We start from the raw sequence: 18,555 nt of genomic DNA, 5'->3' as shown, positions 1-18,555 counted from the left end.
CCTGAAAGGGAGATGCTAAGAGTTTTAGCTGCAGTTACATAACCAGGCTCTTTTATTACTTGTAAAATGTAATTCACCATTAAAAACAAGTGCAATGTAATAGGTGTAAGAAACACTGAGCAGCCGTATAATACATGAGCAGGTTTAGTAAATATTCTGGGCTTTATATTGGGGTACGTAGGTACAAATGCTATAAATACTGAAGCTTGGTTCAGACATAGTGTTTTGGTCAGTATTTGATTAATATTTTTTATCCTAAATCAGGAATGGGACTGAAAAGAAAAACTATACTGGAAAGTTTGCACCTTTTTCTGTGTTTTGGACCCACTCCAGGTTTTTGCTAAAAATAAACCGAAATACTGTGTGTGAACCCAACCTACCAGTGAAGATGTCTTATTGTGATTGTTTTGTAAAAATGTTAGATCTTTTTATAAACCACAATGCCCTAAACACAATTCAGACCCCAAACTTGACCTCTAAAATATATTCAGACCCCAGAACAGACCCTTCAAATTTATTCAGACCCCAGACAGGATCTAAATAACTTAATCAGACCCCAGACCAGACCGCTGAAATTATTTCAGACCTACGTTTATAGGTCCGGTCAAAAAAAAAGGATACAGGTCAAAAATGAGCCGACCGGAGTAAAACGGTGACTCTGGTCGGCTCATTAAAGTCAATGGATTTTAGTGCCGGTCGGGCTGGGGTACGAGAGCGCACGGTTTTCTCCTCCCCCAGCTGGATCCGGCACCCGTACAGTGAAAACGTGGTGTGCATGCACGCTTATTTTTACCTGAGTGCTGTGGGGTTTTTCTATTACACTACATTGCTTCTAATAAGTGTAAGAGGAACAAGGAGGGCGCTGGTTCCTCACAGCAGGGGGCTGGAACATCCTCCACCTTGAGAAATAAGCTGGCGTTGCAGCAGGAGGTGGAGGCAGCAGGAGGTGGCGGCAAAACTTGAACGGTTTGCCTTGAGGAACCAGTCACCTGATTCCCCTGACCGCAGGGCTGCCCCTCTCCCAATGGCGGTTGTTGGGGCTCCGACAGACCCCTTGGAGGACTATGATGCTTTTCTACAAAATTCTATCACGGACTCTCATGTCTCTCTACTTGGCACTCCGGGTGCGTTATCTGCTGCGGCGGCTGCTGCTTCACCGGGTCATCCTGCTGAACCCACTCCGGCTGCTGTGTTCGCTGAAATACAGTGGTGTAACATGACTCTTAACTAACTGCTCAAGTGGGTACAGTACAGTCTGACATCTCTCTTATTCGTCTGCAAAAAGTGATGGATCGCACTTCTGCTACAGAGGAAAGGATTAGTAATGTGAAAGATGCTGTTGTCCCTCTTGTGAGGGACTCTACCAGACATGGTCAAGATATTGCCTTGCTTAAAGCCAAAGCGGATGACCTTGAAAATAGATTACGCCGCAATAACGTGCGTATTGTGGGCCTCCCAGAAAAGTGTGAAGGCCGCTATCCTACAGAATATATGGAGACCTGGCTCAAAAATGTGTTTGGTGCTGACAATCTGACCTCTCTCTTTGCTGTTGAGCGGGCTCATCGGGTCCCTACCAGACCCTTGCCACCAGGGAGCCCACCCCGTTCTATGCTTGTGAAACTTCTCCACTACCGGGATCGGGCCCTGATTCTACGTCTGGCTAGAGAAAAACAACCTATCACAGTGGATGACCATGTTAGCAAATTTTTTCCTGACTTAGTGGATGTGGCTATCCGCTGGCTAGACTCTCACGAATCACAACTTTGTCAAAGGGCTCGTAGGGGGCTCTCCTGATCCTGCCCCAGACTGAACTGTCCCTATGGTGTTGTATCGGCACAGCCTGATAACTAATGCTCTGATGACTGTTTGATTTTATTTGTTTCTCTTTCTGGTAGAGGTGCATGTAGCTTGTAGTGGGTATTGCTGCTTGTTTTATGCCTTTAGTTTTTCTATTGGGGAAGGCGGTTGGGTGGGTGATAGTCTTTAATATGGGGGGTCTTCATTTTATCTGTTCATGTGGGATATGGTATATACTGTTTTTACTGCTCATCTGATTATGTTTGGTTGGCTGGTTGCGTTCCTGCTGTTTGCTCTCACTCTGGTCTCATTGTTCTGTTTAGGTGACTGCTTGTTATTGATTGTATTGGAGTGTGTTGATGACTGGTGCCAGCATATTAGCGCCCCCTGGTGCCACATGCCGCAGCGTTTTATGTGGCTGTGTTTGTTTTCTGTTTTGGGGTGTTTGTCTGTTTTAGGTTCTGTCTCTTCCCTCTTCTCTGTGCATCCTTTGCTCGTCCTTTATAACTGTGAGTGTGTCAGCTGTCTTCCTTCGTGAGTGTGGTGGCCTTGTGGTTCTTTTATAGTTTTTCCTATGTGATGGCGGTATTTAATTTTATGGGGTGGAATGTACAAGGGCTGGCGGATGTATCTAAACGGTATGCAGTCTTTAACTCGGTGATACAGTTCCAACCTGCTATACTTTGTCTTACGGAGACCCATTTGACGGCAGAATCTACTGCGGTCCTCCATAGAGCTTGGGTCGGTCATTCCTTCCATTCTACTTTCTCCTCCCATGCTCGAGGGGTTAGTATCTTGGTCCATAAGTCCATCCCCTTTAAAACAGTTTCTTCCGTTGTTGATCCAAATGAGCGGTTTATCTGTCTGTTACGTGAATTTTCTCACCGACTGCTCATTCTAGTGGGCCTTTATGTTCCCGCTACTTATAGCGGAGCTGTGGTACATCGTGTTCTCTCTATAGTTTCTGGGTTTCCTGTTGCACCTCCACTCATTTGTGGGGATTTTAATCAGGTTCTAGATGCCTCCGTTACAGGTTCTGGGGTTCACAGGCCCCTCCCTCCTCTAGGCCCACCGGACTTGCTCAGTTACTGCATGAGGTTGATTTGCTTGATCTGTGGCGCCAACGCAATCCAATTACTAAACAATATTCCTGCTACTCTGCCACTCACGGGACCTTGTCCAGGATAGATATGGCTGTTGGAGACATTGCTATGACAGGTATGGTGAGGGTGGTTGAATACTTAGCGATAGGTCTCTCTGATCACTCCCCCATTCGTTTAAAGGTACAAGTGGTGTGAGATGCTGGAGGGGGGCGCCCACTCTGGAAACTTAATCCGTTCTGACTGCAACTGCTGACCACGGCAGAAATTGTGGGTGTGGAACTTTGAAATTATATAGACATTAAAGGGGTACTCCGCTGATCAGTGTTTGAAACAACCTGTTCCGAACGCTGGAGCCGGCGTCGGGAGCTCATGACATCATAGCCCCGCCCCCTCATGACGTCACTCCCCGCCTCTCAATGCAAGTCTATGGGAGGGGGCGTGATAGCCGTCATGCCCCCTCCCATAGACTTGCATTGAGGGGTGGGGCGGAACTTCATGAGGGAGCGGGGCGTCACAAGCTCCTGGCGCCAGCTCCAGAGTTCGGAACAGTTTGTTCCAAACACTGAGCAGCGGAGCACCCATTTAATGCTGGTTCGGCTTCGGTCTCTGTGGTGTGGGACTCTTGCAAGGCATTCCTCCGGGGCTTATTTATACAGGACATTAGCATCCACAAATCTTTTACTAGAGAGAGAGGGGAGAAATTGCAGCAGGCGGTAGTTAGTACTGAGAGTGCGTTTGGTTCCTTCTCCTGAGGCTAAGAGTGCCTGGGTGCAGGCTCAAGGTGCCTATACTAATGCTGAACATTACACACATGTTTCTTTACCAAACAGAGGTATTTTGAATGTGGTGAGGGTATGGGGAAATTATTGGCTTATGTTGCTCGTACTCAACAAGGGATGACTTACATTGGCTGTCTGAGAGATACTCGGTGGAGGGAGGTTATGGAGGACATTGATATTCTGCAGGCAATGTTGGATTTTTATAGGGATGCTTATTCATCCAGGACTACTTGCTCTGAGGCGGAACTGGGGGCTTATGTGGGTAGAGTGTCCTTGCCTTCTCTTTCCCTGGATCAGAGGGACTCGCTGGACTCGCCCATCTCTCTGGATGAACTGGAGCTGGCTTTGAGGGATGCTGCCAATGAGAAATCTCTGGGCCCAGATGGTCTACCTAGAGAGGTTTATAAACAATTTCAGGGTGTTCTTCTGCCTCAGCTGCAGCGGGTAGTCGAGACAGCAGTTTTGAAGGGTTCCTTAGCTAAATCCATGATGGAGGCTATTGTAGTTCTCCTTCCTAAACCTGGTAAGAACCCGTTGAGTGCAGGCTCTTACAGGCCTATTTCTCTCTTATGTGCTGATGTGAAGCTAACAGATTGGCTAGAGTGGTCCTATCGTTAGTTCATGGGGATAAGACTGGCTTTATGGCGGGTAAGTCGATGGTGGACAATATCTGTAGAGTATACCTTAATTTTGAAATGTCTCCGGAGGGGTAGGGGGCCCGCTCGATCTTTTCACTGGGCGCTGCCAAGGCATTAATAGCGTTGAGTGGAATTATCTGTGGCAAGTGATGCGCTCTATGGGCTTTGGCAATAGATTTCTGATAGGTGATAGATTGGTGATAGGACTCAGGACCCCCGGACAGGCAGGGGGAGAGAAGCGGGTGGCGACGGCGGTCTATGGCACCACAAAAGCCACTGCAGTTCATTGATTTAAAGCGCCCACTTTAAATCAATGATCTGCAGCGGTGTCGCGGGGGATAAATAGCCGATAACTTATACCGGAATATCGGTATAAATTATCGGCTATCGGCCCTAACCTCCACCGATTATCGGTATCGGCCCTAAAAAAACGATATCGGTCGATCCCTAGTTCTTAGGGGATACGACCCACACCCTGGCTCCTCTCATGTCTCTCATTACTGGTCTGGTCTCCTGTTTTATTGGGATAAGTCAGTGCTTATGCCCCTGGATCCTCTGCCTGTCATCCCTCAGATAGCTGCCTCTCAATTGCAAGTGGTTACTGGCTTTAAGTATTTAGGTATCTATATTACTCCCTCTCTTCATGATTTTATTTCCCACAATCTGACTCCTCTCTTGGATAGAGGCTCCCAAAAGGTGGCAGTCTGGTCCAAGTTTCAGATCTCGGTGGTTGGCTGGACTAATCTGGCTAAAATGGTACTGATGCCGCAATTTACTTTATATCTTGCAAAACTCTCCAGTATGGACTGCGATGGACCACTTCCAGAGAATTCAACGTCTTTTTAGGCAACTGGTCTTGGGGGGGGGGGGGGGGGGGGGCGGGGTCAGCTAGGATTAGATTGGAGACGTTACAGAGGGGGAAATATTCGGGGGCCCTCCCGAACCCTTGGCTATACTTTCTTGCCTCACAACTACACCAAATTAGAGGTTGAGCGGCTGTTCATACGTTAGGCCCCACAGGGAGGTTATTCATGGGCAAGCATGTGCCACTGCATATACTGGAAATTGGCGCCCTTTCTAGACCTCTTGACTCCTCTCCCACAACTATGCTCCTGTGCAAGCTTTGGGGTCATGTGCGTAAATTATTTGGCATCACGAGCTGCATTAAATTCAAACCGCTGTGGCATAACCCTGACTTGCCTGCTTTTAGTTTTTTTGTGGATGCTGGTTTTTGGGAGAGGAGGGGACTCTGCACTTTGGGACAATTGGCTGTTCAGGGCAGGGTCGGGACTTTTGGGGATTTACAGGAGGAGTTTAACTTGCCGCACTCTTTGTTTTATAGATATTTACAGTTACATCATGTGTACGACACACAATGTAGGTCGTCTTCGTTGACTGTTCATTCCAATGTGGTCCTGGATTCGGTAGTTACAAAGAGGGAGTCTGCTGGGGTGATTTCCTGGATTTATAGGAATTGTTGAGCTTCCATCATGAGCGACTCCCTTCGGCAAGTGGTAAAGGGATCTTGGTGCTCTTACTGATGAGGAATGGTCTACGGTGTTGGCGCTTACTCCCTTCTGTCATTGTCTGAATCTGACAGATTGTCTCAGCTATTTTTATTGCATAGGGTATATAAGACTCCAGTATTTCTACATAAGATTGGGGTTAGAGTTGACTCTGTCCCAGGTGTAGCGGGTTGGAAGCTCATTTGATGCATATGCTGTGGGATTGCCCTCATCTGGCTACATATTGGAATGATGTGCTGAATCTTATCAAGACGGTTTATGGTGTTGACTCCTATACCTAAAGTGTGCCTGTTGGGTCTCATCGGTTGCAGTCAGGAGCCCTCAGTGGTGGAAATAGGTCAGGATGCGAGTCATGTAACAAGCTCGTAAATTGATTGCACAGTATTGGATTAGACCTGCCCCTCCGGCAGTGGCTGATCTCATTGCCCGTGTTACATTCATAGAGCGGTTGGAGAAGGCATTTATATCAAGCGTAAAGTTGAGCACAAGTATGATGGTATTTGGGGCCCTTGGCTGTGGAAGTTTGATCCCCTGGGGTGGTGTCTTAGCCCTTTTCTTTGTACATTATGTCCTGGTCTGCCTGTTGGTTGTAGTGTTTGATGTGTTACATGTCTTTGAGTGCTAATTTTTGTCTGTGTAGTGTCAACGTCTGTGTGGCGCAGAAGTGCGGTTTGACACTCTCACTGCTTAATATAACCTTTTCCATTTACCGTGTTGTCCTCATAATTGCAGACTTTTAGTTTTTGGGGAAGTGACAGACTGTTTATGTGGGGGTGGGTACCATTGGGGAGGGGGCGTGTGTGTTGTGGGGGGGTTAATTGTTTGTATGTTTTTATAAAATGTTTAAAACTGTTAATAAAAAATATCTGATTAAAAAAAAAAAAAAAAAAAAAGATTTTGAACCCCAGACTATACAACGGAAATATTGATCACTTACCACTAAAATTCCATAATCAGACCACAGACCAGACAAAAGTGTAATATCATAGCATACACTGACTGCTCCTGGGTCCTCTTGTATAACAGTGGTCTCCAAAGTATGGACCTCTAGCTATTGCAAAACTACAACTCCTTAAAATCCTTAAAATTAATTCTTATCTCGGACCAAACCCTTAAAATGTATTTAGACCCCAGACGAGAACCTAAAATGAATTCAGATCTCAGACCAGACCAATAGAAGTAGTCAGAGCACAGAGCTAGCCCTTAAAACTAATTCAACCCTAGAACGGAATGTAAAATGTAGTCAGATCCCAGAATAGACAGAAAAGAAAATTCAGATCCAAAACTACTAAAACTCCCATAATCAGACCCCAGACCAGACTGAAAAGTAATAGAAAAATATACACTGACTGGTCCTGGGTCCTCTTCTCACTGTATACAACAGTGGTTTCCAAAATGTGCATCTCCAGATGTTGCAAAACATCCAGCAACTTCCAGCATCCTTGAAACTAATTTTGACCCGAGACCAGACACCTAAAATTATTAAGACCCCAGACCAGTAAAAGTAGAGTACAGACTAGACCCTTAAATTAATTCAGATACCATACCAGACTACAACAATTAATTAAGACCTCAGACCAGACACCTAAAATTATTTAGACCCCAGACCAGTAAGAGTAGTCAAAGTACTGACCAGATGTGGTGAGTAAAAATGACCTTAAAGTAGGTGCTCAGAAATCTAGAAAATTTCACAGCCAAGTCATGGAAATGAGTTGAATTCAGGCTTTATTTGTTCACAGCATCAATAACGTGTTTCGGGGTCAACATACCCCTTCTTCAGATTGACAAATCTGTCAATCTGAAGAAGGGGTATGTTGACCCCGAAATGCGTTATTGATGCTAAGAACAAATAAAGCCTGAATTAAACTCATTTCCATGACTTGGCTGTGAAATTTTCTGGATTTCTGAGCGCCTACTTTGAGTTAATTTTTCCTCACCACATCCAGTCCATTAACAGGATTTCCCTTTGGATCCATCCTGAGACCTGCGGGCCTGCACAGAATCCTCCTTCTACCTCAGCTAGAGGTTAAATGCGTATATAATATACGCTCCAGGTGAGCGGCCATCCATCAGACCCCCTACCTACCCCACTTTTTTGTGGGGACCCCAATATCTCCCAGGGTAATGCACTAGGTGCCTCTGTGGGCCTTTGCCCTTTTTCTCTTCTCTAAAAGTACTGACCAGACCCTTAGAATTCATTCAGACCCCAGAACAGAATCTAAAATTAATTTTAGCTCAGACCAATTAAAGGGGTACTCCGATGGAAAACCATTTTTTTTTTTCAAATCAACTGGTTCCAGCAAGTTAAACAGATTTGTAAATTACTTCCTTCCAGTACTTATCAGCTGCTGTATGCTCCACAGGAAGTTAAGTTGTTCTTTTCTGTCTGACCACAGTGCTCCCTGCTGACACCTCTGTCCATGTCAGGAACTGTCCAGAGCAGGAGAGGTTTGCTGTGGGGATTTTCTCTTGCTCTGACAGTTCCTGACATGGACAGAGGTGTCAGCAGAGAGCACTGTGGTCAGACTGGAAAGAACTACACATCTTCCTGTGGGGCATACAGCAGCTGATAAGTACTGGAAGGATTAAGATTTTTTAATAGAAGTAATTTACAAATCTGTTTAACTTTCTGAAACTAGGAAATATGAAAAAAAAAAACAGTTTTCCACTGTTGTACCCTTTTAATCTGTATGTCACAGTAATAATATGTAGAAGTGATATTGTTTTTATCATGACTTTGGTTTAATTCTCCTTTCTGTGTCCAGATCAGTAACTTAAAGAAGATTTTACAAGGAATTATGGATTATTACCGGGAGGTAAGAGAAGAATACAAGCTTAACATTTTATATATAGGATGACCTGTGATGTATCTATGCGAGCGTACAGGAAAATACCTTCTGTCACCTATTAACCGAGACAGGATATTCTGATATAGAAAATATATTCATTACAAATTAGTAACATTAAAACTCTGGAGAGGTGGATGGTATAAAATGATTAAAAGTCATCCATAATAATACTGTGGTATGTTTCTATTATCCTAAGACTTGCCATCTAGAATTATTTTACATACATTACTTATCCTGTACTGATCCTGAGTTATATCCTGTATTATACTCCAAAGCTGTACTCACTATTCTGCTGGTGAGGTCACTGTGTACATACATTACATTACTTATCCTGTACTGATCCTGAGTTATATCCTGTATTATACTCCAGAGCTGTACTCACTATTCTGCTGGTGAGGTCACTGTGTACATACATTACATTACTGATCCTGTACTGATCCTGAGTTATATCCTGTATTATACTCCAGAGCTGTACTCACTATTCTACTGGTGGGGTCACTGTGTACATACATTACATTACTTATCCTGTACTGATCCTGAGTTATATCCTGTATTATACTCCAGAGCTGTACTCACTATTCTACTGGTGGGGTCACTGTGTACATACATTACATTACTTATCCTGTACTGATCCTGAGTTATATCCTGTATTATACTCCAGAGCTGCACTCGCTATTCTGCTGGTGAGGTCACTGTGTACATACATTACATTACTTATCCTGTACTGATCCTGAGTTATATCCTGTATTATACTCCAGAGCTGTACTCACTATTCTACTGGTGGGGTCACTGTGTACATACATTACATTACTTATCCTGTACTGATCCTGAGTTATATCCTGTATTATACTCCAGAGCTGCACTCGCTATTCTGCTGGTGAGGTCACTGTGTACATACATTACATTACTTATCCTGTACTGATCCTGAGTTATATCCTGTATTATACTCCAGAGCTGCACTCACTATTCTGCTGGTGAGGTCACTGTGTACATACATTACATTACTTATCCTGTACTGATCCTGAGTTATATCCTGTATTATACTCGAAAGCTGTACTCACTATTCTGCTGGTGAGGTCACTGTGTACGTACATTACATTACTTATCCTGTACTGATCCTGAGTTATATCCTGTATTATACTCCAGAGCTGCACTCGCTATTCTGCTGGTGAGGTCACTGTGTACATACATTACATTACTTATCCTGTACTGATCCTGAGTTATATCCTGTATTATACCCCAGAGCTGTACTCACTATTCTGCTGGTGAGGTCACTGTGTACATACATTACATTACTTATCCTGTACTGATCCTGAGTTATATCCTGTATTATACTCGAAAGCTGTACTCACTATTCTGCTGGTGAGGTCACTGTGTACATACATTACATTACTTATCCTGTACTGATCCTGAGTTATATCCTGTATTATACTCCAGAGCTGCACTCGCTATTCTGCTGGTGAGGTCACTGTGTACATACATTACATTACTTATCCTGTACTGATCCTGAGTTATATCCTGTATTATACCCCAGAGCTGTACTCACTATTCTGCTGGTGAGGTCACTGTGTACATACATTACATTACTTATCCTGTACTGATCCTGAGTTATATCCTGTATTATACTCCAGAGCTGTACTCACTATTCTACTGGTGGGGTCACTGTATACATACATTACATTACTTATCCTGTACTGATCCTGAGTTATATCCTGTATTATACTCCAGAGCTGCACTCGCTATTCTGCTGGTGAGGTCACTGTGTACATACATTACATTACTTATCCTGTACTGATCCTGAGTTATATCCTGTATTATACTCCAGAGCTGCACTCACTATTCTGCTGGTGAGGTCACTGTGTACATACATTACATTACTTATCATGTACTGATCCTGAGTTATATCCTGTATTATACTCCAGAGCTGTACTCACTATTCTACTGGTGAGGTCACTGTGTACATTACATTACATTACTCATCCTGTACTAATCCTGAGTTATATCCTGTATTATACTCCAGAGCTGTACTCACTATTCTGCTGGTGAGATCACTGTGTATATACATTACATTACTTATCCTGTACTGATCCTGAGTTATATCCTGTATTATACTCCAGAGCTGTACTCACTATTCTGCTGGTGAGGTCACTGTGTACATACATTACATTACTTATCCTGTACTGATCCTGAGTTATATCCTGTATTATACTCCAGAGCTGTACTCACTATTCTGCTGGTGAGGTCACTGTGTACATACATTACATTACTTATCCTGTACTGATCCTGAGTTATATCCTGTATTATACTCCAGAGCTGCACTCACTATACTGCTGGTGAGGTCACTGTGTACATACATTACATTACTTATCCTGTACTGATCCTGAGTTATATCCTGTATTATACCCCAGAGCTGTACTCACTATTCTGCTGGTGAGGTCACTGTGTACATACATTACATTACTTATCCTGTACTGATCCTGAGTTATATCCTGTATTATACTCCAGAGCTGTACTCACTATTCTGCTGGTGAGATCACTGTGTACATACATTACATTACTTATCCTGTACTGATCCTGAGTTATATCCTGTATTATACTCCAGAGCTGCACTCACTATTCTGCTGGTGGGGTCACTGTGTACATACATTACATTACTTATCCTGTACTGATCCTGAGTTATATCCTGTATTATACTCCAGAGCTGTACTCACTATTCTACTGGTGGGGTACATACAGTACATTAGTTATTCTGTATTATACTCTAGAGTTGTAATAAAATCTAAAAGTTTTTTTCCTCTCCAAATTTTCAGGTATTGAATCAGCAGATCTCAGAATATCTCCTCCCTGACTGCAGCCGAATTGCAGAGACTTCAGATCCGACAGAGATGGGGCGCCTTCTGCAGCTTATATTGGGATGTGCTGTCAACTGTGACAAGAAGCAAGGTGCAGAGTGATCACAATCCTGAATTCACTAAGGCAGTGTTTCCCAACCAGGGTGCCTCCAGCTGTTGCTAAACTGTAATTACCAGCATGCTGGGAGTTTTAGTTTTGCAACAGCTGAAGGCACACTTGTTGGGAAACACTTCCCTAAGGGGAGCTACTGCTTGGAATAACACCCTGGGGCGTGTGGGGGGTGTATTCCCTTACTAGATGCAAATTGATGACAATACAAATGTATCCAACGTGTTCCAGCAAAAAAGTTTAGAATAATAAAATGCGTTGACATCTGGATAATATCCAATATCATCTTTTTCTATTGTTCTCTTTTAGAACACATCCAGATCATAATGACCCTAGAAGAATCTGTGCAGCACATGGTGATGACCGCAATCCAGGAGGTAAGGGAGCGGGACATTTAAAGGATCCTCAGCTATAAAATATACATTACATTCGGAAAGTCATTCCCCCAGACATGATGCTGCCCCCACCATGATCACTGTAGGGATGGTATTGGGCAGGTGATGGGCAGTGCCTGGTTTCCCCCAGACATGATGCTGCCCCCACCATGATCACTGTAGGGATGGTATTGGGCAGGTGATGGGCAGTGTCTGGTTTCCCCCAGACATGATGCTGCCCCCACCATGATCACTGTAGGGATGGTATTGGGCAGGCGATGGGCAGTGCCTGGTTTCCTCCAGACATGATGCTGCCCCCACCATGATCACAATAGGGATGGTATTGGGCAGGTGATGGGCAGTACCTGGTTTCCTCCAGACATGATGCTGCCCCCACCATGATCACTGTAGGGATGGTATTGGGCAGGTGATGGGCAGTGCCTGGTTTCCCCCAGACATGATGCTGCCCCCACCATGATCACTGTAGTGATGGTATTGGGCAGGTGATGGGCAGTGCCTGGTTTCCTATAGACATGATGCTGCCCCCACCATGATCACTGTAGGGATGGTATTGGGCAGGTGATGGGCAGTGCCTGGTTTCCCCCAGACATAATGCTGCCCCCACCATGATCACTGTAGGGATGGTATTGGACAGATGATGGGCAGTACCTGGTTTCCCCCAGACATGATGCTGCCCCCACCATGATCACAATAGGGATGGTATTGGGCAGGTGATGGGCAGTGCCTGGTTTCCCCCAGACATGATGCTGCCCCCACCATGATCACTGTAGGGATGGTATTGGACAGATGATGGGCAGTACCTGGTTTCCCCCAGACATGATGCTGCCCCCACCATGATCACTGTAGGGATGGTATTGGGCAGATGATGGGCAGTACCTGGTTTCCCCCAGACATGATGCTGCCCCCACCATGATCACAGTAGGGATGGTATTGGGCAGATGATGGGCAGTACCTGGTTTCCCCCAGACATGATGCTGCCCCCACCATGATCACTGTAGGGATGGTATTGGGCAGGTGATGGGCAGTGCCTGGTTTCCTCCATACATGATGCTGCCCCCATTATGGTCACTGTAGGGATGGTATTGGGCAGGTGATGGGCAGTGCCTGGTTTCCTCCAGACATGATGCTGCCCCCACCATGATCACTGTAGGGATGGTATTAGGCAGGTGATGGGCAGTGCCTGGTTTCCCCCAGACATGATGCTGCCCCCACCATGATCACTGTAGGGATGGTATTGGGTAGGTGATGGGCAGTGCCTGGTTTCCTCCAGACATGATGCTGCCCCCACCATGATCACTGTAGAGATGGTATTGGGCAGGTGATGGGCAGTACCTGGTTTCCTCCATACATGATGCTGCCCCCACCATGATCACAGTAGGGATGGTATTGGGCAGATGATGGGCAGTACCTGGTTTCCCCCAGACATGATGCTGCCCCCACCATGATCACTGTAGGGATGATATTGGGCAGGTGATGGGCAGTGCCTGGTTTCCTCCATACATGATGCTGCCCCCATTATGGTCACTGTAGGGATGGTATTGGGCAGGTGATGGGCAGTGCCTGGTTTCCTCCAGACATGATGCTGCCCCCACCATGATCACTGTAGGGATGGTATTAGGCAGGTGATGGGCAGTGCCTGGTTTCCCCCAGACATGATGCTGCCCCCACCATGATCACTGTAGAGATGGTATTGGGCAGGTGATGGGCAGTACCTGGTTTCCTCCATACATGATGCTGCCCCCACCATGATCACAGTAGGGATGGTATTGGGCAGATGATGGGCAGTACCTGGTTTCCCCCAGACATGATGCTGCCCCCACCATGATCACTGTAGGGATGGTATTGGGCAGGTGATGGGCAGTGCCTGGTTTCCTCCAGACATGATGCTGCCCCCACCATGATCACTGTAGGGATGGTATTGGGCAGGAGATGGGCAGTGCCTGGTTTCCTCCAGACATGATGCTGCCCCCACCATGATCACTGTAGGGATGGTATTGGGCAGGTGATGGGCAGTACCTGGTTTCCTCCATACATGATGCTGCCCCCATTATGGTCACTGTAGGGATGGTATTGGGCAATCTCTCTGAAGGATTTACCTGTGTTCTGATGCATCGTTGTACCGTGATACATAGTATTTGTATCTGATCGATTGTATCACATCTCTGGTATGAACCACAGCCCGAGCTTTATGCTAAGCGGTAGTAAAACACTCATCATCTTCCGGGTAACACCCAGTGCGTCTCATAGGAGGCTTCAGGACACCTTCTGGTATTACACCTGGCCTATAGATGAAATTAACCCTTCATATGCAGAAAGTAGTTATTTTTTGCTATGATTTTGATATGGTTTTGCCGCTGATTTCTACAGATTTTATCATTTGCACCAAGTCCAACTATAAGATACAGTCACAGTGAAGGAATCAACGAGAATCCTCTCCTTATCACTGTTTTCCAACCAGTGTGCCTCCAGCTGTTGCAAAACTATAACTCCCAGCATGTCTGGGAAGCCTTTGGCCAGGGTTTCCCAATCATTGTGCCTCCAGCTATTGCAAAACTACAACCCACAGCATGCCCGGACAGCTGTTGGCTGTGAGTTGTAGTTTTGCAACAGCTGGAGGCACACTGGTGGTAAAACACTGATCTAATAAGTAAGCGGTGCCTGATACTCTACAATGGAAGATGTTGGGGGAGAGAAGAACCAGGTGTTGGTATTCACTATGCCTTATCTTATGGTCATAGAGGAGTCTGGAGGGGGCGGTTGTGTCTGGCAGCGGCTTATCCCCCCTCTCCCTGTTTAGACTATGTGCAGAGGGAATAGCTGGATCAGTGTTTGTCCACAATGAGATATCAGTGAATGATTACGTGGTCTTTCCTACATGACATATCTGTGTGTATTGTGTCTTACAGCTGATGAGTAAAGATGCAGTGGACTCTCCAACCATCGAGGCAGCGGGAGATCTGGAGCAGCAGGTAAGGAGTCTCATGGATTGTCTTATAATAGGCCAGTAACACAGGGTATTGACATTTTGTGCATCTTGTGCACTTTCAATCAGACAGAGACTCCATGATACGCACTCCAGGCTGCTGTATAATACATACTAGATACTACTGTATAATACATACTAGAGACTGCTGTGTAATACATACTAGAGGCTGCTGTGTAATACACACTAGAGACTGCTGTATAATACACACTAGAGACTGCTGTATAGTACACACTAGAGGCTGCTGTATAATACACACTAGAGACTGCTGTATAATACATACTAGAGGCTGCTGTATAATACACACTACAGGCTGCTGTATAATGCACACTACAGGCTGCTGTATAATGCACACAAGAGGCTGCTGTATAATACACACAAGAGGCTGCTGTATAATACACACTACAGACTGCTGTATAATACACACTACAGACTGCTGTATAATACACACTCCAGGCTGCTGTATCTTACACACTCCAGGCTGCTGTATATTGCACACTACAGGCTGCTGTATAATACATACTAAAGACTGCTGTATAATACACACTCCAGGCTGCTCTATAATACATACTAGAGGCTGCTGTATAATACACACTACAGGCTGCTGTATAATACACACTACAGGCTGCTGTATAATACACACTACAGGCTGCTGTATAATACACACTACAGGCTGCTGTATAATACACACTACAGGCTGCTGTATAATACATACTACAGGCTGCTCTATAAATTACAGTGCTGTCTGCTGTATAATACACACTACAGACTGCTGTATATTACACACTACAGGCTGCTGTATATTACACACTACAGGCTGCTGTATAATACACACTACAGACTGCTCTATAATACACACTACAGGCTGCTGTATAATACACACTACATGCTGCTCTATAAAATACACTACAGGCTGCTGTATAATACATACTATAGATTGCTGTAAAATACATACTACAGATTGCTGTAAAATACATAGAACAGACTGCTGTATAATACACACTACAGGCTGCTGTATAATACACACTACAGGCTGCTCTATAAAATACACTACTGGCTGCTGTATAATATATACTATAGGCTGCTGTATAATTCATACTACAGACTGCTGTAAAATACATAGTACAGACTGCTGTATATTACACTCTACAGACTGCTGTATAATACATACTACAGGCTGCTCTATAAAATACACTACAGACTGCTGTATAATACATACTACAGACTGCTGTATAATAAACACTACAGACTGCTGTATAATACATACTACAGGCTGCTCTATAAAATACACTACTGGCTGCTGTATAATACACACTAAAGGCTGCTGTATAATACACACTACAGACTGCTGTATAATACACACTACAGACTGCTGTATAATACACACTACAGGCTGCTGTATAATACACACTACAGGCTGCTCTATAAAATACACTACTGGCTGCTCTATAATACACACTACAGGCTGCTGTATAATACACACTACAGGCTGCTCTATAAAATACACTACTGGCTGTTCTATAATACACACTACAGGCTGCTGTATAATACACACTACAGGCTGCTCTATAAAATACACTACTGGCTGCTGTATAATATATACTATAGGCTGCTGCAGAATACATACTACAGACTGCTGTAAAATACACTACATACTGCTATATAATACATACTACAGGCTGCTCTATAAAATACACTACACACTGCTGTATAATACACACTACAGGCTGCTGTATAATACACACTACAGGCTGCTGTATAACACACTCTACTACTGCTGCTCTATAGTGCATGCTATGTGCTTCTATATACAGATCCAGAGGCAACACCACGGAATTTAATCAGAACCTTGTTGGGTAAATTCCAGGGATATTTGCAGGTTATAGTTTCCTATACACATTTATCATAGAGACTTGTGGGATCGGTGACCACATTGTATCAGACTCATCGTCATACAATGCGCTGCACATGGTTGGGAGACAGTGATGTATTATGGACGGATTACCTGTCCCCGCCACACCCCGTATATCCAGCCACACAGGAGCTGAGTCAGCGGGGTGAGCACCGCCGGCACTGCGGGTCCTCCGCTCTCTGCTTAGTGTAACTTTTATTAGGGGACATGAAGCCATCAGTAGGACAAGGCCCTGCACTAAAGTCATTGTAAATTATACGTCTACATGTCCGGTCACTAAGTCCCCAAGCTGCTATATAATCTGCTATTAAACTATATGGGAATCCTCTGTACTGTAACAAAGGTGTGCGGATCAGTCACCACCACCGGGGGCGCCGCTACATTTACTGCCCCTCACAAGTATTGTATAGAAGAGTAGAGGACAATAGGGAGTATTATACAGTATACAGCTACCTCCCCTATATACCCCTTTAGTGTGTAAGTATTACCCCATATGTTACTCCCATATACTGTAATATATATATATATATATATATAATAACTCTTTAGGGTCTATTCACACGTACAGTATTCTGTGCAGATTTGATGCGCAGGATTTCCAGTCAGTTTACATTGAAATCTGCAGCAGAAAATCCTGCACAGAATACTGTACGTGTGACCCTAAAGGAGATATCTCATGGGTAAAAACTTATCCCCTATACACAGCCGAAGATAGGGGACATGTTTTTATCCATCAGACTACTTCTTTAAAATAAATAGGTATATAATGGTATTACCCTCATATGCTGTGATGTGTTATAATATACAGATATTACCCCCATGTGTTATAATATACAGATATTACCCCCATGTGTTATAATATACAGATATTACCCCCATGTGTTATAATATACAGATATTACCCTAATGTGTTATAATATACAGATATTACCCTAATGTGTTATAATATACAGATATTACCCCCATGTGTTATAATATACAGATATTACCCCCATGTGTTATAATATACAGATATTACCCCCATGTGTTATAATATACAGATATTACCCTAATGTGTTATAATATACAGATATTACCCCCATGTGTTATAATATACAGATATTACCCCCATGTGTTATAATATACAGATATTACCCTAATGTGTTATAATATACAGATATTACCCCCATGTGTTATAATATACAGATATTACCACAATGTGTTATAATATACAGATATTACCCCTATGTGTTATAATATACAGATATTACCCCTATGTGTTATAATAAACAGATATTACCCTAATGTGTTATAATATACAGATATTACCCCCATGTGTTACAATATACAGATATTACCCCCATATGTTATAATATACAGATATTACCTCCATGTGTTATAATATACAGATATTACCCCCATGTGTTATTATATACAGATATTACCCCCATATGTTATAATATACAGATATTACCCCCATGTGTTATTATATACAGATATTACCTCCATGTGTTATAATATACAGATATTACCCCCATGTGTTATAATATACAGATATTACCCTAATGTGTTATAATATACAGATATTACCCCCATGTGTTATAATATACAGATATTACCCCCATGTGTTATA

The 18,555-nt window shown here is 43.8% G+C and overlaps 1 protein-coding gene across 2 annotated transcripts in view; it reads left to right on the top strand.

The window, feature by feature from the left end:
* HOOK1 (hook microtubule tethering protein 1) overlaps nt 1-18,555 on the top strand; it is a 66,224-nt gene that overhangs the window by 17,687 nt on the left and 29,982 nt on the right. For both annotated transcript variants that reach the window (XM_056532933.1, XM_056532931.1), the window contains exons 4-7: nt 8,609-8,659; nt 11,503-11,635; nt 11,963-12,030; nt 14,955-15,017. In XM_056532933.1, coding sequence (XP_056388908.1) covers nt 8,609-8,659; nt 11,503-11,635; nt 11,963-12,030; nt 14,955-15,017 — 315 coding nt within the window. The remainder of the gene's footprint in view (nt 1-8,608; nt 8,660-11,502; nt 11,636-11,962; nt 12,031-14,954; nt 15,018-18,555) is intronic.

Source organism: Hyla sarda, chromosome 7 (assembly GCF_029499605.1).
Source record: "Hyla sarda isolate aHylSar1 chromosome 7, aHylSar1.hap1, whole genome shotgun sequence".
Taxonomy (NCBI): domain Eukaryota; kingdom Metazoa; phylum Chordata; class Amphibia; order Anura; family Hylidae; genus Hyla; species Hyla sarda.
Note: the sequence above shows the minus strand (reverse complement) of the source record. Positions and strands in the feature narration are given on the sequence as shown.